General features: G+C 30.0%; 2 protein-coding genes across 2 annotated transcripts in view; one reads left to right on the plus strand and one right to left on the minus strand.

The window, feature by feature from the left end:
• The window catches only part of LOC142319480 (anaphase-promoting complex subunit 8-like), a 34537-nt gene extending 20544 nt beyond the window's left edge, over positions 1 to 13993 (minus strand). The window contains exons 1-6 of the mRNA XM_075356806.1: positions 13770 to 13993; positions 11936 to 12076; positions 10201 to 10546; positions 5091 to 5268; positions 4598 to 4777; positions 1876 to 2040 (exon numbers count right to left, since the gene is read on the minus strand). Coding sequence (XP_075212921.1) covers positions 1876 to 2040; positions 4598 to 4777; positions 5091 to 5268; positions 10201 to 10546; positions 11936 to 12076; positions 13770 to 13945 — 1186 coding nt within the window. The 5' untranslated portion in view covers positions 13946 to 13993. The remainder of the gene's footprint in view (positions 1 to 1875; positions 2041 to 4597; positions 4778 to 5090; positions 5269 to 10200; positions 10547 to 11935; positions 12077 to 13769) is intronic.
• Positions 13994 to 14390: 397 nt separating this feature from the next.
• Positions 14391 to 24598, plus strand: part of Clp (Cleavage and polyadenylation specificity factor subunit 4) — a 30835-nt gene continuing 20627 nt past the window's right edge. The window contains exons 1-2 of the mRNA XM_075356809.1: positions 14391 to 14550; positions 23262 to 23465. Of these exons, the coding sequence (XP_075212924.1) occupies positions 14448 to 14550; positions 23262 to 23465 (307 nt within the window). The 5' untranslated portion in view covers positions 14391 to 14447. The remainder of the gene's footprint in view (positions 14551 to 23261; positions 23466 to 24598) is intronic.

Genomic DNA, 24598 nt, shown 5'->3' on the forward strand with positions numbered 1-24598 from the left:
ACTGACAGAAGAAGAATATGACAAGGGTATGATAGCTGGTGTATGGCTATGATAAATGTCTTAATTCATGTGGCGATTATATAAAGAAGTAGTATAAGGTGTAGTTTAAGAAAAATAAAAAATATTTATAAAGTTTTCAAAATAAATTTTTTTACAATGAAATGGTCTTTACTTTAGAGATAACCTCTTTGTTTTCCTTCTGGGGGCCATTTTATGATTTTCAAAAAAAATAAAATTATTTCTCAGGAATGGGTAAACTCTAATTAAATTTGGTAAATCTAAGGACTAGTATCTATTCTTCAAAATAAACAATTTTGAAAACGTCAACTTCAAAAATTTCAAAATGGTAGCCATCTTAATTTTTTAATCTGCAATATATTTGTAATTATTTTTTTGATCAAATTTTTACAAAATTTATTAAACATTTTATTTTGAACAAAATGACAACTAATTTGTAAAAATCCATTGACAAACAATTGAGTTATTACAGACAATTAACCCAGTAGTATGCTTGCATACCTGATAATAGCTGATAATTTTTATTACTTTACTATTATTATTTATTACTAGCTGACCCGGCAATGCTTCGCTATTGCTAGATTTGAGTGTGTATATATATATATATTTCATACAAATGAAAGTTTGATAAAACTGAACATTATGGAACATAACAAAATTTAACCTTTCCTTTTTCGGAAAAATATTTTATTTCTTTCCACGTAACTAATATACTCGTATATTCTGAATATGAGCCAAATTGGACTATAAATACAATTTTTCAAAATATCTCAACCCCAGCACCACCTAGTGGATCCATTTTTTGTAAAAATATTTCTTTTCATGTAACTAATACATATTCTGAATATGAGCAAAATCAAACCATGAATACAATTTTTTGAAACATCTCCCCCGCACAACCTAGCAAGTCCAAACTAATTTAGAAATCTTCACGGACATGTGCACAACTCACGAAAGTTTCATAGCAATCAGATGAATCGTATAGGAACCCGTATGAGACAAACAAACAAAACATATATATAAGATTAATAGTTTTTATTTCATTTAGTAGAGGAAATAAAAACAGCAAAAAATGTATCAACTTGCATTATGATGTGCAAGCGTACTGCCAAGTTAATTTTTTGCATTGTCTATCCTGAGTTTATTCAAAAGTTGCAACAATAGACTGGTCAGACAAATTTTAAGTGCTACTTTTAGGGTATCATTAACCTTATCTATCATTATGATAATCCCTTATACAGATATAATACCTCATAGACAGTCTATCTATCATTAAAATAATTTAAAACCGAAGTTAGAAATTAAATGGAGATGTAAGCTCAGAGTAGACGACATGTTAAGAAGAACAGAGAAGACCTGCTGGATAAAATAAACAAAGAATAAATAAAATCAAACACGAAGAACTGAAATGAAAATAAATTACAAAGAGTTGGATTATGAATGTTACAAAGGGTACTGTAGAAGATGTTGCAAAGAAAGTAAGCAGAAATATCAGATGACTGATGTTCTGAAGGAAGACCTATAAGATATCAATATTTTAAGAGGATGCCCAAGAGATTTAATAAACAGGATGACCAAGAGGAAATTTAATAAAGATGACAAATCAACATCTTATCTGCAAAACTCATATGATGGTGAATTTAAATTTATATTCACAGTTTAGTTGAAAGCTTTAATCAATCTACAGTTCACAGCAAACAAAAAACTAGCTACCCTACCATATTTATGATTTCTAGTACACATAAATACTATATGACTGTTAATAAGCTTATTTGTGGTTTTCTTTTTTCATTAAATATAAACACCTGTGAATGTAACAGAATTAATTTTAATATATTACTAATGATTTAAACCTACCAATTGCTTGTCTATAGCTTTGGATTGCAGCATTTGTATTTTTCATCTCCATAAATTCATGTCCCATTAATGTCCATGCAGATAAGTATAGAGGATTTAATCTAAGTGCTCTTTCAAAATACAATACTGCTTTATGGTGTTCACCTCGTAAGCTGTAATAATTTCCTTCAAAAACACAATACAAGTTTGTTTTATTCTAAGAATCAAATTAGTGATCTAAAAATTAAAAAAGATAAGAAAATAGAATATAATATTATTATTAACCTTTTTATCCTAATGAAGTCTGTACTTGCACATGTAGAAGTAGCATGTTTTACCTCTGAGCAACCAGAAAGCTATTGTAATTTTATTATATAACATAAAACCTACAAATAAATCTGCTTACTTAAATGAATATAGCAGAGGATATATCTTTTTGAAGTTAAAAACATACATTAATATTAAAAATGTTTGCTTTGCTTGTTTAGTTTATGCTTAGGTTGTGGAATCAGGTTCTGCTAACTACAGAAATATTTTAGTAAGGATATATTGAGCAGGATTTCTGAGAATTGTAGTGATGGTGATATATTTTGATGTTCTGAGCTGCAGAAATATTATCTGATATTATTACTATTAGCCTACATAATCATTAGAAAAGCCATAAATAAAATTACTGTAATAAAACTTACTTGTACTGTTAGAAAAGAAAATTTAGTGTACCGTTGAAGGAAATGATAAAACTTTATCAAATTAATGAAAATGATTTAAGTGAGCATCAAAACTAATATTCAGTCAGTATCACAAGGCTAAAGGAAATCAGAAGTTACCTCACACTACTTACTACTAACTTGTCATAGCTAATATCCGGTTGGGATGACATTGGGATATTGAAAAATTCAGAATAAAACCTTATACTACCCTACTTAATATTAACTGATAATAATATATTTATTCTCTAATAATGTGATGAATAAATTTTATGATATTTTAAAGGGTAACATATTTTTACTATAATTAAAGGAAATTAACTTTTAGACCTACGTCTATTTACAAGATCTTTCAGAAAATAATCGAGCATTTTTAATTACACGGAGATATTTAGTAATAAGCAGTTGGTAGCATTGTGTTTCACAAAACCTTCTCTGTAACCTATGTTCTTGGATTGCTAATATCTTGATTAGTTTTCATATTATTGTTATTTGAGTACAGCCTGTTTAAGAGTTAGTAGTGATTTTTGTAATGTACAATTTTCAGGAGCAACAATACAACGTAAAATTTTGATTGAAACTGGAAAAAGCTTTTACAGAAACGTTTCAAATTTTGAAACAAGCTTATGGAGATGATGTTCTCTCTGGGTTATTCACAATGTTGTGAATGGTTTTCACAATTTAAAAGTGGTCTTCAGTCAATTGAAAATGACCTTCAACCAGGAAGGCCTTTGATTTCAACTGATGACACCCATGTTCAGAAAATCAATGATCTGATGCCTGCAAATCACTGATTGACTGTCAGAGAACTTGCAGAACAGGTTAGCATCTTAATTGGACCATACCATGACATTTTGACTGAGAAATTGAACATGCAATGAAATGCAGCAAAGTTTGTTCCTCATTTGATGACCAAACAGCAGAAGGAACACTGAGTGGACGTTTGCAGACAACTTCTTGAACAAGCCGATGTCAATGAAACATTTATGCAAAGTGTCATAACGAGAGATGAAAGCTGGGCTTTTGGCTAAGACACTGAGACAAAAGTTTAATCATCACAATGGATTGGCAAAGGATCTCTACGCCTTAAGAAAGCATGAGTCTTGATCCAGTGTCAAAGTGACGCTCTCTGTTTTCGATTTTAATGGAATTGTGCATTTTGAATTCTAGCCTCAAGGTAAATAGTGAACTGTGAGTACTATTGAGGCATTTTACAATGGTTATGTGAAAAAAAAAAGACCAGAGTTGTGGCAAGACAACTCATGGTTCCTTCACCACGACAATGCGCCTGCACACTTAGCTTTCTCAATTCATTAGTTTTGTACCAAAAATCAGATGACTGTCCTTCCTCAGCCTTCAGACTCGCAGGACCTGACTCCTTGTGATTTTTTTCTTATTTCTGAAATTAAAATCAATGATGAAAGGATGCCATTTAGAGACTATTGATGACATTAAATCAAATTCATCACAGATCTTAAAGACCATTTCAAATGAAGCTATTCAGGACTGTTTCACTAAATGGAAGCACAGTTGGGAAAAGCGTGTGAATTGGAGGAGGGGTGTTACTTTGAAGGAAACAAGGACCAATAATCAGTAAAATTAATAAAAATTAAAAATATAAAAATAAAGTTCGGTTATTTTGTGAACAGACCTTGCAAATGTTTACATTTAATGTTGATATTTGTTAGTGTAATGTTTTCATTTACGTTTTAATATTTTTAATTTGACAAATCTATTTTTAATTTAATATCAAATTTTCTAATACTTCAAACAATATGGCTACAACTTCTGTTTTGTAGCTAAACTTTTGAACTGTTTTTAAATGAATTCATCTAATCTCCTACAGCATTACATATAATTAACCAAACAACAAGGGAATAATCACATTTATTCCTCATACATTACTTTGAAAATAACAAAAAAACAATCAATTTTAACATTTCTAAATAATGTAAAAATTCTGAAGTATTACATTTGTTAAGAAAATAAAATAATAAACTTGGATTATATGGAGCTTTGTGCAAAAACATGCTTACCAATAATACAACAAGTTTCAACTTTGTACTTGTCTATTTCTGAAGCGTGATGAGCTAAATACGCCAGTTCAACTTTCATTTCCTTTACATATAATAAATTTGATAATGTATCCAAATTGTCTAAACGATAAGGATCTAATTTTCTTAAATGCTGGAAAGTAGTTATAGCTGCAGTTACCTCTATAAAAAAAATAATAAAATTATTAAATTCTGAAAATATTTAGTTTCAAATTGATTTTTTTTATACAGAACTATATATAAGTTCTGACAAAAAAGTAGAAAAATATCTGAATGTAGGTAGTAAAACTTAATAGTGCAATTTTTTTTTGTAACCTCATAAAGCATGACTGATTCCTAACCACAGTTTGTAAAATTTAAAATAAGTCAACACCAATTAAGGTCACAAGCAATCTTTGCAATTTAAGTCTTTTTGCCCCCACCTTGGGCGTTAATATAATTTAAAAATAATTAAAAAACCAATCATAGTACATACCTCTTTTATTATGATATGCAATAGCAGCTTGTGCTAAAAGGTATGTACTTGATGCAAAACCTTGATTCTGAATATCATTATAAATTTCTAGAGCCTCTTCATTTAGTTGTTGTTCTAAATAAGTATGAGCAATAAAAAATTGTTTGATCCAGTGATCAGGAAGAGTCAAAGATGTAAGCTGCAAATCAAAACAGAAAATCATCACAATAATATTATAAATTACAAAAGATGGAAAGTAAAAATATAATAAATAGTTCATATTCAGAAATATTACAAATACATACAATATTACTTAAATATTATTACTGTTTGAGTAAGAACTTACACTGAGCAACAGACTAAACAACATTCAGTCTTAGCATTAAGAGAAGTTTCAGTTAATTATGCAATCACATTTACTGGCTGAACAAAGTTTTATAGAATTTTTAAATATTGCAATGTACCAAAAAAAACCAACTTGACATTAAGAAAACATCTACATAATAATAATTCTAAAAAATCCAAATATATATATTGTTAGAATTTTTTATAATATATATTTTTTATATATATTTTATAGTTTTGCTACATTAGTAAATCATTATAAAAAAGAAATTTCCATCAAAAGAAAAAGAATAGTAAGCAAAATATAATTGAAAGACAATACAATAACAGAAAACACTGCAGTAAATAAACCAAAAAGTATCAAATATATATATATATATATATATATATATATATAATGAAAATGTATTTAACTGTACAAAAGATATAACTTAGCTGTAATGCATAAAATTAAATTCAGTAAGTGCAAAAACCATATATATGTTAATTAAACAACCAAAAACTTATTTTTTAAATTGTTCAAAAAGAGGTTTCTAAAACACTGTAATTGAAAAAATAGCATCAAGAAATAAATTTCATATTCATTAAGACTGAGAACAAAATAAAATGAAATCATATTATTACAAATTTTATGAGCTCAATATTTATCTACTTCGCCTCTATATTGATTAAAAGTAACCTATCGATAGCACTGGAAGAAACAGCTTAAAATGAATAGTTAAAAAAATTAACAGTTTAAAATTAAGCCTGACACTGAAATATCTCCTAAACTAGTTTTTTTCTTGTTTAACCTCTGGGACCACCGTTAGGTATTGCTTCAGAGGATGAGATGAATGATTTTTAGCTTGTATGAAAAATGCCATGCCTGATCAGAACTCGAACCTGGGACCTTGGATGAAAGGCGGAGAAGCTACCTCTTGTGCCACAGAGGCTGGCTCCTAAACTAGTTAGGGTACTTTTCTATTACCTGTCAAGAAATTTGTCTTACTTTATTTTTCTTAATAACTTGAGATTTATTTAAAAACTTATATATTTCCAATTTTATTTTAATTAAATTTGCATTTATTAAACAATTTTTTCATTAAAATTGTTCATATAATGAAACTGTAGTTTATGGCAATAAATCCTACTTCATAGTTTTCAGTATTAGCTACAAAATGAAACTGTAACTGAACTATCATTCAGGTGGCCAGCAAGCAGCAACATCTTAATAAATAAATAACACTCACGGTTATATTGATGCCACAAACTCTGCTAGATATGAACCAGTCATTTGCCTGTGAGTACTGATCTGCTTATTTTGATTCTTTGCCCAACTCCACACGCATTCAATTGTTTGGGTGTGTGTCCTGTATGAGGATCAACAAAATTTTCCAAGTGATTAACAATTAAATGAACGTTAATTTCTTGGGTGGTTACAAATCTTACAACATGATGCCCACTAATCTTTAGAACCCTAATAATTCACCCACTAGCAGAGCTCTCTCTTACATAATTAGTTACCAACAATAGCAATGAATCAGCATTTCTATCCAGTATTATGACCATGAAGCAGCCCTTCATTTTTTTACAAAACCCACTGCAGAGGTAGTATCAGACCAATATGATTCTGCCATTTATGGCTAAATGGAATCTGAAATGTTCAAGATAATGTAAACAATCACATACAATGTTAGGATGATAACTGAATACGAAAAACTATATAATTTTAGCATTCACATTCCTTGACAGATAACAGAAAAGTATCTTGTCAGACTGGTTAGAATCATGTTACAGAATACAAGGGCTCCTGAAGTTAAAGGAGCTTTGAATAAGAAGTGCTGGTAACTAATACACAAAAAAAGGCAAATATATGTACAATAGTAGAAGGAATTTTCAAGGAAACCAGCAATATATAGAATTAGGTAATATAACAATCCAAAAGTATACTTTCTTGGTGGTTGTTATAAATCATATAAAAGAAATTAAGTATACATACAGTCAAAGGTTGTGGCAGGAAGTCACTGTAATTACAATCAGATGGTTTCATTCACTGAGAGTAAACCAGTACTATGATGAAGCCGCAATTAAATTGGTGATTGTAAGGTATGAATACTGACAATAAAAAAACAATGAGGATACTTGAATGTTTGGGGAAAAAATTCTGTGAAAAGCTATAGTCTGGAATTTAGAGATGAAGGATACATTTTAATGTGAAACTGATGAAGTTGTACGACATGCCTGAAATGTTAACAAAAATTAAGGTGAAGAGGATAAGTTAGGGCATGCAAAACAGAATGATAAAGAAATGTGAAGAAGGTCTTAGAGCAAATCTTGAAGGAAGGAGACTGGGGTTACCTAAAGAGATGGGATGAGGAGAATCACCTAAGAAAGATGGATGAGTGTCAGAGCTTGGAGAAGGAGCATAACTCATAATTAAAATGTGGAATGAGATCTTATTGAAAACTAATAATAATAAATATGTATTGGTCACATACAAAACAATCAATAAAAATCATGAAAACAGAAACAGGTATTCCAGCATGATTCATAACTGTAAATGAAAATTTTAAAATATTTGACATAAGTTCACATGGTTATTTTATTTAAATAAAATACATTAATAAAATGTGCAATGTCCATAAAGTCTTTCCATGATTACAAAAATTTATTACAAAAGAACTATTATAGTTACAGCTGTGCAATTTGTGGCAAAAGAAAGAAAAAATGATAAAGTTTTTTTTATATTGGTTGTTGCAGGGAGAAGAAGGAACTGTAATCAATTTTTTATAAAATGCTGTCAATCCAGGAGAAAGCACAATGTGTGTTGTGGTATCACGCGTCGAAATCACAGATTACTGGTCAGCCACATCACCAGACATAACTCACTTAAGACATTTTTTATCTTGGGTTATGTTAAGGACAGTCTATGCAACACCTGTATCTGATACGGACACACTGAGATGGAGAATAACTGAAGTTGTTGTTAGTGTTACCAAAAAAAGGTTGACCAACACATGGCGTGAAATTGATTATTGGTTGGACATTCTACGAGTAACAGAAGGCGCACAATGTGAAGTTTATTGACATGGTTAAAAAAAAACACTTAATAATCTTTTCTTTCTTTTGCCACAAACCACACAGCTGTATCTGTAATAATTTTTTTGTGATAAATTTTTGTAATCATGGAAAGACTTAATGGACACCGTGTATTTTGTAATTTGGTAGAAAATAAAATATTTTGAAAACCATGATGTGCTACAATATATAATAAAAACATTTGCAAATGCAGAAAAAGTTCTTATTGTATTTGATCATATCTGATTATAGATTTACTTTGAATAATTACTTTTTAAATGTTCGAGTCTGTAAATAAAGTAACGAGAATAGTTCAGAAAAACTTTTTATTTACAATCCAGTTATACATGGACTCTTATCACCTTTGAAATAGCTCCCCTGGGAGCCATACAATTCTTCAAATGGTTTCCCTACTCTTCATAGCAGTGTTGGAACTCAGAAACCGAAATATCCTTCAGATAGCCGATTACATTTTTTGTTGTTTTCTACTGTTCTAAAATGGTGTCCTTTGAGGTGTTTTTTTAAAGTCGGGAACAGGAAAAAGTTGCAGGGACTCAAGTCAGGTGAATAAGGTGGTTGAGGAACTACCGGAATGTTTTTCTTTGCCAAAAACTCATTAATTGAGTGCAGTATGACAAGGTGCATTGTCATGATGCAGCATCCAGTTATCTTTGATGGCTGGTCTCACACAGGCAACTCTTTTCTGGAGTCTTTCAAGAATTTCTCGATAAACATATTGATTTACAGTTTGTCCTGTAGACAAAAACTCTAAAAGTCTCTGATTCGCTCAACATTGTCATCACTTTTTGACGTTAAGTCTTCCAGAGCATGGATCATCCGCAACTGATTCCTGGCCATCTGAAAATGCTTTAAACCACCTAAAAACTTGGGCTCATGACAGAGTGTCATCTCCATATGTCCTTTTTCAATTTTAAAAAAGTTTCAGTGCGTTCTCACCGTGTTTTAACACAAAATTTGATTGCACAACGTTGCTCATAATTAGTATCACTCATTTTTGTAACACAAAACAAAAACTCATTTCATTAAAAGTTTGTTTACATCTCGTATAGCAACAATAGACTAAAAATATTAATATCTAATATAAATCAGCTGTTTATATAACCATATGTTTACTAGTAACTTTACAGTGTTGACATTATGGCTGCCAAAAAAAAAAAAAAAATAGTCTCATTACTTTATTTAAAGACCTCGTTTGTATTAGAAAATATAGTATTAAATTGTAATTTAAAAGAATCCTTCACAGAATACAACAGTTTTGAAGTTAAATTTCTTACTATATATTAATATTATTACTGATTAATAATTTAATTTCTTTAAATTTTTTTATTAGTTATAACTGAGAATGTTCTAAAATTATCTTCTGGTCTTATGTGGGCTCTTCTTTATTACACTACAGAGATGATTCATTTATACTACTATAGTGCATAATTATGTTGAAAGAAGGTTTCCATTATAAACTGCCCATGTATTTTGCGGAACCTAATGCTATTTCACCAGCCCTTTTATATAGACATAAGAACCGTTCAATGAAAAAAGTATGATATTTAAAAACTCTAAACAGTGATATTTTAATAATGTTAAGCTGTGTTTATAAACTACATTAGAGGTACTGAAAAGTTAGAATAGGTAATGGCATGCTGATGTAAATGGCTACTAATATCCAAAGCAGTTCAAAAATTAAAATTAGAAAAGTAAAATTGTATTATACCTTTGCTCTATCAGTAATTAGTGTTGCTAATTCAACCCAAGCACTCCAGTGCAGAGGTTCCTTATGTACCGCTTCAACCAGAACTTGTATAGCAGCTGTATGAAGATCTAATCGTTTTAAGACCATACCGTACAAATATAAACAAAAACCATCTAATCTTCCAGCAAGGTGACTAGAACGTAATTCAGAATATAAACTCTGCAACTGAGAGTTTAATTGTGGATCTGTGCCATAGTTTAAATCGGTTAAATTATCTATTTTTTTACGTTCAACAGATAAATATCTTGAATATAAATGTAAGAACTTACAATATCCATTTTCATTTTTTTCAGTATGATATGCACATCTATGAAATAAATTTATGTTAACATAAAAGTTATATACAAAAACATGTTGATATATATAACATAAAAGACACAAAAATTGCTGGAAAAATTAAATTAAGTTTAAATAAAAAAAAAAACATAAATACAATAGCATTTTAATATATTATTTAAAAAATAGATACAAAATATTAAGCACCAATTAGAAGATATTCAGAATGATTCAAATTTGCAATGCAATCTCTCAGGACATGATTCTATAGCTAAAATAAGAAAAAAAGTTGATATAAACATGGGTCAGAAAATGGTTCATTAGCGAGTTTCAACTCAAAACATTTAGCTCTGTTTTTTGCTCCCTCATACACTATTTCTGGGTATCTGGTGAGTCCCAGAATATCGTACTGACTAATAAATCAATTAAAATTAAATAGACAAAATAGTAACATGATAAATTAATTTAATACTATAGTATTTTTATAACAGCAATCATAATACAGTAATTGCTATCTTAATATTTTGTTTAATTAATAAAAAACAAAAATAGCACAAATATAATAAATAAAGCTTATATGTAATTATCTTTAAAATCAAAAGAGACAATTTTATGTTAAATTATATAGGTTTTTTTAGAAGTTTAATTATAGTTTAAAATACTCGTAAGCAGCATCTATATTAAAGTTTTAGAAAGATATCCTTAAACATAGTAAAAGTTCTTTCTACTCAAACTTACAATACTTTAACTATAGTATAATTAAGGGGTTTAACAATCTAATTAAATCTTCAATAGTTTTGTGACTCATGATAAACATGTGATGTAATTTAATGCATGATATTTAATGCATAGAAATATATGTTTACTGAAAAAAGATTACAAACAATATTTATTTATTCATGTTTTTATTTATTATTTTTTTATTTTTTATGAATAACACTGAAAATTAAATAGGGATAAAATGGATAAATAAGAAAGAGCATCAATCTACTCCAGTTACACAGTATGAAAGTCATTCAACCATATGTTCCCAGCTTATTGGATTGGGATTGATTCCAGATTATGAAACTCGATTTGACTTCTCTTCACATTTTTAGGATACATTAAGACACAGTTTACAGAGAAAAGATCAACATCTGAGAAAGAAAATAACAGCTGCTATAGCAACTTCCATATCTAATAAAGTGAAGCACACTTAGATTGGAAAGAAAATGTTGGGTGCTTAACATACTAATGTAAGAAAAAAAAATTATAGGTTTTTTTTGTATCTTTATATACATAATAAAATAGTCTGCTTTCAATTAAAAGGATTATTATTTAGTTATATTAGCTGACTATTTTCATGGCACTGTATTAAAATCATATAAAGATTGTATACTACATACATAAAGATTTACATAAAAAACTGAAAAAAAATTACCTATCATATTCTTTTAAATCAAAATAACACTTGGCCTTAAGATAAATGTCATTATCTAAATCAGATGATATAATATTACTTAAAGGTATTTCACTAGAGTCAATAACAACATCTTTTAAAGAGAAATTCAACTCGGCAAGCCTGAAACAAAAAATTGGAAAAAGTTCATTTTATAGGTTTAGTTGTACAAAATTGTAAGAAATACAATTGTTCGATTTAAAAAAAAATTATCCAATAAAACTGTTATTTGCTGAATAAAATAAGAATAGATTGCCTTTTCTAAGTAATTCAAGGTAACAATTGATAATTATTATTACCACTTACTATTCTATTTCCATAATTTAACAATGTTTGTCACACAAAGTATATATTTCTAAATGATAGAAAAAGCCATAACCTGTTTTCAATTATCAATCTGTCTGTAAGAAAAATCACCCAGGGGAATAATTAATGAATAACACAGTATGAGCAATAACAATAATATCTACCTACCTCCTTCAGTAATTCAATAAGTGAATATATGAGGGAAAAATGATCAATTTTTCAGTTTCCGTAATTTAAGGCAGATTAACCAAACTTCAATGCATTAAAATGACCCAAGTTAGAATAACAGCATTGCTCATAGCTTGTTAGAGCTGCCTTTCTTGCAGCTATAAGTACAAATAGATCAAATTAACTTAATAAAAAATAATCAAAGAGGACTAATGCATTGCTGTTTTGGCAAAGTGTTGTAATTCATATTAACAAATGAAAAATCTATATACTTTTGTTTTAATGATGTATTTCTACCAGTCTTTGATTATTACTGATTAATTTCTTTTTTGTGATGCTAAAGGACCTCAACTGAAAATATAATTTCTATTTAAAATTTGAATGCCTGTAGCTGTAATAACAACTAAAGGTCATTTACCATTAGTTTACTGACTTCAGGTCATGAAACCTATGGTCTCAGAATGTCATGAAATTTTTTTAAATTGTTTATTTGCCACCCTCATTAACCATGTAAAATTTTATTTTGATATCTTAAATACTTTATAAGTTATTAATTTTTTAAATTTGTTAAAAAATATGTTGTTGTTTTCGAGGCTTTTAATGATTGTAATATTGATTTAGTAAAAATCTCAACTTTGTCAATTTCCATCATATCACAATGGTTTTTTCACTATTGGAATTGAATTGGAAACAACAATAATGCATTTTTAACAAATTAAAAAGATTAATAACTTAAAAAGTATTTAAGAAATCAAAATAAAATTTTACGTGGTTAATGAGGGTACCAAATAGAACAAATAAAAAAAATTTTCATGATATTCTGAGACCGTGGGTTTCATGACCTGGATGATTTGATATAGATTGACCCTGTATACAAATACTCACACTAAAAAAAAACAAGTAAACTAAAATCAACAAAAGCTCATTTAGTTCCAACCTATGGTTAAAATTGCACACAGCATGGTTACTGTCTGTACCAAAACATCAGGATTGATTTTTCTTGACTAAAAATTCCTGACTGTACGTGCATTTAGAATAAATTTTAAACTGACTAATATTCAAGCATATCTACAAGGAAAGTAATTTGATATCTAGACAATGTGAAATGTGATAATATAGCGAAATTGAATTTTTTTTCTTGAATAACACGTTTGTTCTTGTTATTACTTTTAAACAGTAATAATAAAAACAAACATTGCAATTTTTGTATTTTGTAATAATACTATTTTCTGATTACACTGCCCCATATCAGATTTAAAGCACAATAATGGTTAACTGTTGTAACTAATAACGGAATCAGAAATAAACAACACAGTAACTTAAATAAGGCTATCACTTTTACCACTTAGTTCCATGAAGCAAACCTCTTCTTGAACACTCTACAATTGCCTTCTGAATACTCAATTTTACTTCCTTCAAATCTAAGTTTCTTAAGTCTTCATTCATATTACAATAATAAATTGCAGCAAAAATAAAAACCAATCGACAATAACAACTTTTAAATATATTGCTTAGCATAAACAATTAACGGTTGCGAGTAGATATCTATTTAAAGTTAGGTTAAGATCGAATTGAAATACATCAGGTTAACCAACAATAATTTTTCTAATCCTAAATTGTATATCTTCTAACATAAAATTAAAATTTCCATGCTACTTAAACGAATTTTATTAAACAGAATTAAAGATTTTTTTATATTTATTAAATAAATATAATATTACTGTAAATTTATTAATGTTACCATTTTCTGAGATTTGTGTTGCCAAGTACTAAACTATGTAATTTGCTGTAAAATAATGAATGCAAACGGATTAAAACTTTCATTTTATAAAATTATATTAATTATAATCTAATCCTGTAACTGGAACTAAATTTAATAAAAATTATCATAAAAATATTAAATGTTTTTGGTAAATTCGGAATTACCAACGTAAAGTTTTCCTCTGTGACCAGTAATCAAACAAACAACGCTACCGGTGAATGTGACTTTTAGGTTAGCTTGTATAGTAAATTTAGGAGTATGGAATTTATTGTTGCTAGTGTCGAAAATATAAAGTTTGATATAGAAATAGCATTAGAACAGCAGTATGGAGCATTACCATTGCCTTTTCCCCGGATGGATAGTAAGTTTTATTTTTATTTATTCCTGTAGTGAATGATTATTGTTTAAATTCAAACAGTTTTACGTAATCCTAAATCTGTGTAAATTTTAAATAGTCTTGAGAATCAGAATCTTTGTGTAATCTCTACGTATTGGTGTAATTTTTTTAAGGTGTACATTAGAAATTGTTAATTTCTGTATTGAGACTCTATGACTTGTAAGTATACACTAAGAACTTTAAGTTTCTTATAAAAGATGTACTGATACATATGATTTAGAAGATGTGGTTTGGTACATCTAAAATTAGATGTACCAATTACATGGGTCTATTAGCTGTCAGTTTTGTGAGTTATCAAGATCTGAATAGATGCTAATCCATTCTATGTAGAGAGGTTATGGTTAAGGTTAAGATTAAAATTTGTGGAGAGAAGTTAGGGATAAATTACCTAGGTATAGCAATACATAACACCATCTCATAGGATACTTGGCCGAATTTATGTTTAAAAGGAAATATAGTCACTACAGACAGAGACTACGCCACGTGTTACATTATATTAGTCATGTGTACAGTGGATCATTTTACATAGAGCTCTGTCAGTCATTTTCAACAGCTGACTTCAAGAATGACTGTGATGACTATTAAGGTTAATTTATTATTTATTCCTAACCCTAACCTTTCTCCACAGAATAGATTGCCATCTGAACAGGTTGTCATAACTCAAAAATGATTGCTAATTGATTAGATTACTGTTAATGCGGCGTAGACTTTGAACTTGCATGGGTCACTGGTTTCCAACAGACCTTGTGTTTTTCAGATCCTAAGCATATTTACTATGGTTAAAGAATGGAAAAAATTGAAGATGATCAGGTAATTGCTACCAAATGTAATAGTTTACTTATTGTTAACAATGAATGTCTTTTGTATCGGTAGGCGACTTTTGTTGAGTGTAACAGCTGGCAATAGTACGCCACATACACCATTCATTGATTATGGAGAAAATCATTAAGTAAAACTCCCTTTAAGTTAAAAAAAAAATTGTTCGCAAGAACTTTTCCAGCTGACAAATAAGTTTTGGGTGGACACCCCTCATCCTTCCATCACCACTTCTTACTCACTATTTTTGACTCCGGAGTGTAATGATGGACTCATGTCTCATCACATGTGACGAAGCGCTTTAAAAAATCATCTTCTGAATTCGTCTCTCATAGATCTCCAACCTGACATGATTTTGATTTTTGTTCAAAAATTTCAAAGCAAATATCCAAAAACTGGTAGGAAAGCATTACAATTTTAAACAGAAAAATCTTTTCATAATGCTAAAATATTCTTGAAACAAATTTGACTATTGAACTCAGAAAAATTAAATTAATGACTCTTCTTTCAAAATGATTACAGAAGTGCTTTTAAAATGATGAAACATACTAAGATATATTCATAGTAGTTTGATGTGGCCACCATTCTATTGCAAGATGCATTCAGCATGACAAATTCTCCTTCTCGTGGACATCCTGTAGTGTCGAGGATTATTTTTTCACTAATTACTGCAGCCTTTATTGATGCGATCTCTTAAGTGTTCTTTTGTGTCTGTACATGTAAAATAAATTAGCACTTCATCCAACCCAAAAGAAAATTGCCGGATGAAATTATATATATATATATATATATATATATATATATTTTTTTTTTTCGAAAGTCAATACTTATAAGATCCATATTCATCTGTACTAATATATTGTATTTCTATAATCAAAAACCAACTTGAAGAACCCAAATACAGAATTACAAAGTAAATGAAATGACACTTATTTTTATTTTTTTTTATTCCAAAAGCACTTTCGCAGGATCGCATCATAAGTTGCATGTGACATACTTATTTAAAATTACATATTAAACGATTTTTTAAAAAAATTAAAATTAAAAGATTAAACTTATTAAAATTACAATCATATATATAAAAACGTATGAAGTTAGTTAAATAAAATAACTACACACCACACACACACACACACACACATATACATATACACACACACATACATACACATATATATATATATATATATATATACATATACACACAGGGCGTTTCATAATGTTCTTCGGAGTTTCGAAAATTCTTAACAAAAAACTATTTCACTGATAAAAATAAAACAAGTACTGTACGAAAGAGTACTTCAAATAGTTTTTATCCACATATACTAGGCAGTTAATAAACCATTTGCTAGCTAGGCGTCGACAGTAGAGAAAATGGCTGCCACGGGAAGCGAGAAGTCGTTTTGTGTATTAGAATTTCACTTGTCAAAGTCAGTAATTTCTGTGCAACGTGCGTTTCGGTTGAAATTTCATAAGGAGCCACCAAGTGACAACTTAATTCGTGCATGGTATAAACAATTCAGTGAAACTGGTTGCTTGTGCAAGCAAAAATCAACTAGTCATCCATCAACCTCAGAAGTCAATGTCGAACATGTGCATGCAAGTTTCATTCGCAGCCCGTCAAAATCGACTGCAGCTGCAGGCAGAGAATTAGGAATTCTGAAAACAACAGTGTGGAGAGTTCTCTGTAAATGTTTATTATGCGAACCGTACCATCTTCAATTAATCCAGCGTCTTTCTGATGGAGACAAAACACATAGGCTCGATTTTTGTTTACAGTTACAGGAAACATGTTAGATGAAGGTTTTCTAAACAAGATAATTTTCAGCGATGAAGCTACTTTCCATACTAGCGGCAAAGTAAACCGTCATAACGTGCGAGTTTGGGGAACTGAAAACCCACACGCTTATGTGGAACACATTCGGGATTCTTCGAAAGTAAATGTTTTTTGTGCAATCTCTCGTGAGGCAGTGTATGGGTCGTTCTTTTTTATGGAAACGGCAATAACCGGCATGATATACCTGGATATGTTACAATTATGGCTTACGCCTCAGCTACTCAACGACTTCATTTTCCAGCAAGATGGTTGTCCTGCCCATTTTCATAAAGAGGTTCATGCTTCATGTGTCAATGCACAACAAAACAAGGATGAGATATAGTCATTCCATATCAAGTGGACCAGTTTTGAAAGTCATCCCCAGTTGACCATCTCAAATATCACCAAATTTTTGGTGGAGGTTCCCCGTGGTCTGAAATGCCATTTTACCAAATTGCATCTCTTTATCTGCTATGCCTTTTCTTTTTTCTGTTTAGCCTCCGGTAACTACCGTTTGGATAATTCTTAAGAGGATGAATGAAGATGATATGTATGAGTGTAAATGAAGTGTAGTCTTGTACATTCTCAGTTCGACCATTCCTGAGATGTGTGGTTAATTGAAACCCAACCACCAAAGAACACCGGTATCCATAATCTAGTATTCAAATCCGTGTAAAATATAACTGGCTTTACTAGGACTTGAATGCTGTAACTCTCGACTTCCAAATCAGCTGATTTGGGAAGACGCGTTAACCACTAGACCAACCCGGTGGGTTTATCTGCTATGCCTGATTTTTGTGATCTCTTGAAAAAGGGGTATTTATAGTTTGTGGACACATCTAAAAATTGTTATCTTTGACTAACAATTTTGACGGTAATAATAAAGATGCAGATTTGAATTTTGGTACTGTTGATTAACTTTTTATGCTATTTCTGAATATGTTGGTCAGAAGTTTCTTTTGGAACCTGGTTTTGAGATATAACAGCTGAAATTCAGCCAAAACTTTGTTGCAACATTTTGGAAGTCAAAGTTTGTGCTTATATATTTCCTTATCTAATTCTTCAATTAGAATGAGACTTTGTAATTTGAAAAAGAGACTAATTATATGTAGGATCCTTATTAATTGGAATCTTATGTTAGGATGAGAAATCCATCACACCAAATGTGGTCAAAAAATTTTTTTCATGATTTTTGGCTCGTCTTCGAATGGTATTTCTCAGATATATCTTCTCAGATTTTGTTAGTTTTATAATAGATGGAAAGGACAGCTTTTAAATAACAATCCATACATTTTGCTTTTTGACCTGTCTATTATAGTAGGTAAGAAACATTTTGAAAGATAATTAATCTTTTGCATGTGACAGATTTTTAACCTGTTGACATTTCTAGTTAATTAAAACAGCTGAAAGTGGAAAAGCATTCAATGCTTCAGAGTATTAGATTTTTAAAGAATGTTCCAAAATTTACAATATTTTGAAAACATTTGTGGTGTTCCAGAAAATCTTGAACTATTGTAGAACTTTCTAGGCTGATCTGAAAAAAGCCATTTTCTAAAATGTTCTAGAAATTTTTAGTGTCCTGGAAAACTTCATTTTGCAGAACATTATAGAAGGTTCTGGAATATTCTGAAAAATTTCATTTCTTCTAGAATGTTCTTTATTTTGAAGAAAGGGTATATAAGCATCAACTTTATGTAAATTAATGTAGTTATTGGTGAATAACTTGTATAATCAGTTGTGACATTTATTATTACCTCCAACAGTGTTTTGAAATGAGTGAAGTTCTTGGCCTCTGCCGTTTTGGTAAGCCTGATGACTCTGAATACCACAAGTCTTTAACGTTTAAATATGGAAAAGCTTTTTTGTTGCCTGTGAAAGAACTATCTGTAATGGACAAAGAATTTTTACAGCGGTGATCTGGAATTAACTTTAATGAAGATGCTGACCTATGTTCCTATCATAAACCTGTGTTGCTGATGATGTTTGAATTCCTAAAGAAGGACTGCTGCAGTCCATTTGGAAAAGAGTCGCAGAATGTCAGAAAAGGATTTTGGCTTATTGATATTGATTCTGTGAACTGATTAAAAGGTTTTACAAATTATGTTTTAAGCCAGATCAAAAGCTATGCCCACGATGTAGGCAAGAATTGGCTAAAAGAGAGAGTCAGCCAAAGGATGGTCAACCAGAATCAGAATCTAGTGATGTGGAAATGCTAAAGGCTTCTTGAAGAATGTATGCTTCACTGTCACCACTTGTTATCTCTCGTTTGAAGCTTAAATATGTCAGCAAATGGGGTTCAAAAGACTACCTAAAATAGAAGGTAAGAAGGGCACAAAATGCTATTGCTACTACAGCAGCAGCTGTTGATGGTTTGAGTGTTACTGATGTAATGCAAACATTAAAGAGTAATCATTGTCAAGGATGTAAAAATCTGGACATCCTTTTGATCTCAGAAAGCCAAACTTTTGATCTCAGCTCCCCCATAACAAGTCCAGATTTTGACATTGGCACCCAGTAGCTGGAGTATTGAGAAAAGAGCTGATGAATTCCAGGTTTCAGTGCGAATGGTGAAGAAGGAGGACAGGAAGCTCAATCTGAAGTTGGTGTTTTAGTGACAACAGAAAAAATGGAGGAAACAAATTGAAGGATATTAGACAACAGGTCCTCAAAGTTTTTGAAGATGATGGATGAATTTTCCTGAATCTGTCCAGGAATCCTACTTGAACTTTTGTTTCAAGTAGGATCAGTGGTGAAAAAGTACACATGCAGAAACTTCTACTTCTGTGCAATTTAAATAGATGTTCATAGCTTACGGCACACATTATCGCCATGAAATTGGCTTCTCAAAATTTTGTGAACTTAGGCCAAAGTGCTGCATTACAGTTAGTGCTGCTGGCACATATTCAGTTTGTGTTTGTACCATTCATCAAAATGTTAAACTTATGGTAGCTGCAATGTCCATCAAGGATGACTGCAGGATATTGATTGAGAAAACTGTCTGCAGTGTAGAATCTGAGGATTGCATGCTACAACATTGTGAACAATGTCCTGGAAAAACTGGATTGGATGAGGTTAAAGATTATGACTTGGAGGAACTAATAAAATATAAGCAGTGGATTCATTTAGACAGAGACACATTGGAGATGCAACAGGCGACTATGGAAAATGTTATTGAAGAGCTTTCCTTAAAGGTTTTTAGCTTGACTCACCATTTTGTTTCAAAACATCAAAGTTCATATTTAAAACAACTGAAGGGAAATTTAGATGATAATAATACTGTTATCCTGATGGAGTTTGCTGAGAACTATTCATTTATTGTACAAGATGCTGTATAGGAATTCCATTGGGGAAACAGCCAAGCCCATAAATATAGAAAAAAGGAAGTGACAGCGCTCACAAAACTACAATAGAACATGAACAATCGTTTGATTTCAACAGCACCAAAGAACAGACAAAGAATAACTAGACAAAGAACAAAATACATCTAAAAGGACCACTCTAGAAATGATAAGTTGATTGGTTAACTCAAGAAATTAATAAAGGTATAATGTTTAAGTAAAATATGTTTTTTTTAATTATATTTAATTCTGGCAATCAAGAGGAAAATAAACTTAAATAAATTACTTTTAAGTTAATATTCATATATATATATATATATATATATATATATATATTAACTTCATTCAGCTATTTACATATATGTATATAGTTGAAAGAAATTGTTAATTTATTGTACATATACTGGCATACAAGAACAATTAAGAAATTGCATCATAAAAGGCTGCACTAATTAGTGAAAAAATAATCCTGGACACTACAGGATGTCCTCAAGAAGGATGATTACATGGATCTGTCTTGCTGAATGCATCATTCAGTAAAATGGTGTCTCTTATCAAACTTTAAATATAAATCTTTTTGAAATAAAGTTAAATTAATTTAATTTTTCTGAGGTTAGTAGTTAAACTTGTTTCAACAATTTTAATGAACAGTTTTTTCTGTTTATAGTTGTAATGCTTTAATGCTAGCTTATATATATATATATATATATTTTTTAACATATTTATGAATTTTTAGATTAAAAAAGTGATTAATTTTTTATGACAAAGAAACAAATTTGCTTAATAAAATTTGTTTTTTTTTTTTTTTACTTGTTATGTGATTTTATTCTGTTTTGACCTTCCTCACTAATAAGATAATACATTACTAAATAACAATATATATAACCTGTATTTAAAATTTAAAATTGGATCACATTTTAATCCAATGACAAATATGAGGGCTGTCAGAAATCTAATTCACAAATCTAATTCCTTATAACTTACAAATTAAAAAAACTAGTCAGATGAAACAAGTATAGTATAAAAGTGGCATTTTATTTGGTATAGAAATCTATTCTTTCATGTAGACACCATTTACAGCTAAATATTTCTCCCAATGGTGGACCAGCTTTCTCATTTCATCATTGAAGAATACTGGGGCAGTTTTTCCTTGATCCATGATCTCACTGCATTTTTCAGTTCACCTAAAGTGGTGAAATGAATATCTTTAATTGCAGGAAAGAAGTGAAAATTGCAGGGTGCCAAATCAGATGAGTACAGTGAGTGTGGACCAGGTCCAAATTACAATTTTACAAGAGCTTCAGTGGTTGCAGATGAATGTGTTCTACCAAGCATTATTTTGCTGCAGAATATAGGGTATTATTGTTGCAGAATTATTGAACTCAATACACATGTCTCCTAAAGTGTGTTCTATGTGCATTTTCTATTGACAGAATTTATATTCAACCCAACTTCCAGGTAGTCGGTGACATACGACTCGTCCATGTATTTGGACCAGAACACTGTCAGGAGATTTGTTTTTGCAGAGTTATGTTTTGAATTTTTTTGATTGTGGTGGACCATAATGTCAGTATTCCATACTCTGCCATTCTTCTGGGTCTTAATGGTGCTCCCAAGTTTTGTCTCCCATCAAAGTATTGAAAAGGATAATCTCCCTCATAAATAACATTTAAGAAGCAGTTCACAATCCATACATTGTTGCTTGTTCTTTTCTGCGAGTATGCATGCACCCACCATGGAAAAATTTTACAGTAGCCCAATTCTGCAATAATGTGTTCTCTCTGTTAGTGTGTTATCTAGGTGTTGTTTTGTTATGTTGTGACGGTCATTTTGAATCACTTAAATTCAAAATTCATCTTCCAATGGGAAAGTGGACACGAGAAGTGTTGGACTTTTCTCATTGTCTACTTATTCACAGTATTTTGATCAACAGTTTCATTTACATGAACGGCTCTTAAATGATGATGATATCACTGATGTTCAGTTTTTCTGCTGTTAAAATTCAGTCTCTGCACATTGTTTTAGATGCATTAACAAAAATTTAGTGGTCTATAACAGTGGTTTGTTTCAACAGAAATTGAGATAGCATGGGTCAGTGAGTTTTTGAATGTAATTAATATTGGAATGAAATTTGTAGTTTGTGTGACATCTTGTCTTCCAGTTATACTCCAGTATGCTTCTTCTTCCATTATATTGCACTGTGCATTATGTTTCTGTCACCTCTTGTATTAAATATATAAACAAATAATACCAAACAAATATCAAACCTAATTTTTAACTGTATTCTAAATCCGAATCTTTGTATTAAAAAAAAAATATATATATATATATAATAGTAGACGATCCTGTAGTAGAAAACCACATGATCGTTGTATTGAGGAAGAGCATAACAACTGAAAATTTTATTTAAGTAGAAAGGTATTCATTTAAGTAAATTTGGTTAAGTTTGTCATTAAAAATCAATACTTTTATATAACATTCTCTGCCAGTCATCATAGACAATATTGTGAAATTTTAGATTTGTATGAAATTGTTTATTTTATAACATAATACTCATTTAAATTTAATTAATTATGTATTTGAATATCTATTGGTAATATACATATTTTTTATAGTATTCAGTTAATTTTATATTAAATGTTTATAGTACAAATATTTGCTTAAAATCAAAATTTTTTAAATAATTTGTTTTCATTAATTTTCAGAGTCAATCGCAGCTGTTTGTGAATTTTTTCCAAAAGGAACTTGTTCAAAAGGTCCATCATGTCCACTTCGGCATGTTCGAGGTGATAGAACCATTGTATGTAAACATTGGTTACGAGGATTGTGTAAAAAGGGAGATCAGTGCGAATTTTTACATGAATATGATATGACTAAAATGCCTGAATGTTATTTCTATTCAAGATTTAGTAAGTAAATTTTTTTCTTTTCACAAGATAAATTTATGAATTTTTAATTCTTTTTATATTTGCCAGTACTGTGGGCTGTTCCAGGACCGTAATCCAGAATCTTTAAATCTTCATGTGATGAACTATCTAATATTGGACCATATGTGGTTGCACACCAGTTTTAGAGTATTTGTCACTATTGCACCTATTTATATTTATTTCCTTAAGTGCAAGTAACGTTACCTTGCTCTATATTTTTCTATTATTCATATGATTAGATTTTTTTGTTTGTTTAATTATTTTTTTGCAGTCTAATTATGTAATTACCAGACAAATGTAAATGTAAAAGCTCCGTCTTAAGTGTAATTTCAGAGTTGTGGGTTGAAAGAATTGTATATTGATGCAATGTCAGATTCTTAACCTTTTCCGGTCCAATGCTAGCTGTTAGCTGAATCTGCTATTTTTTCTTATAGAAATTAGCATTGTCAGAGATCTAATATAAATTCATTGTCGGCCATCTGCCAACAGCTGTTACAATGTTCCCTATAGCTCTTCTAATTTACCTTATTTACTGTTTCCTAATAGTATCACTTCTTACCAATAGATGTCTCTGTATGCTTGCTCTACATGTTTGTTGGTGAAATTATATGTTTCTGAAAGCCAACTTTTCTAACCATTTTCTCAACGTTCATCAGCTGTGTATTCATAAACAACAAGATTGCTTCCAATTCACGTGTACTGAATAATGAGATTAGTAATTATGCGTTATTGATGAAAGTGATGAAGCTTAACATGCCCGAGGATAATTTTACTATTTTGATGACTATAATTTCGATTCAGAAGTAAATAATCTGAGTGAGTGTTGATAGTAGTTCTAACCTTGTTGAATATGCATGGTCAAACTAACAGTAAACTATCCTAATCAAAAAAAATTCCAGTTAACTTGTATACCAGGGTTTTGTTTAGGTCTAAATAATAGAACAGTAAATGAATTAGTATATTTCCAATTATTTTTTACCAATGAGTTGTTATTAGAAAACATACATGCTACAAATAAATAAACAAAAACTCATGTATTCCCTTGCAACAATATTTAGTATGGCATTCACAGAAGGATATAACATTAGATAAACTGCAAGCCTTATTTGGGGTTA

Source organism: Lycorma delicatula, chromosome 2 (assembly GCF_047948215.1).
Source record: "Lycorma delicatula isolate Av1 chromosome 2, ASM4794821v1, whole genome shotgun sequence".
Lineage (NCBI taxonomy): Eukaryota > Metazoa > Arthropoda > Insecta > Hemiptera > Fulgoridae > Lycorma > Lycorma delicatula.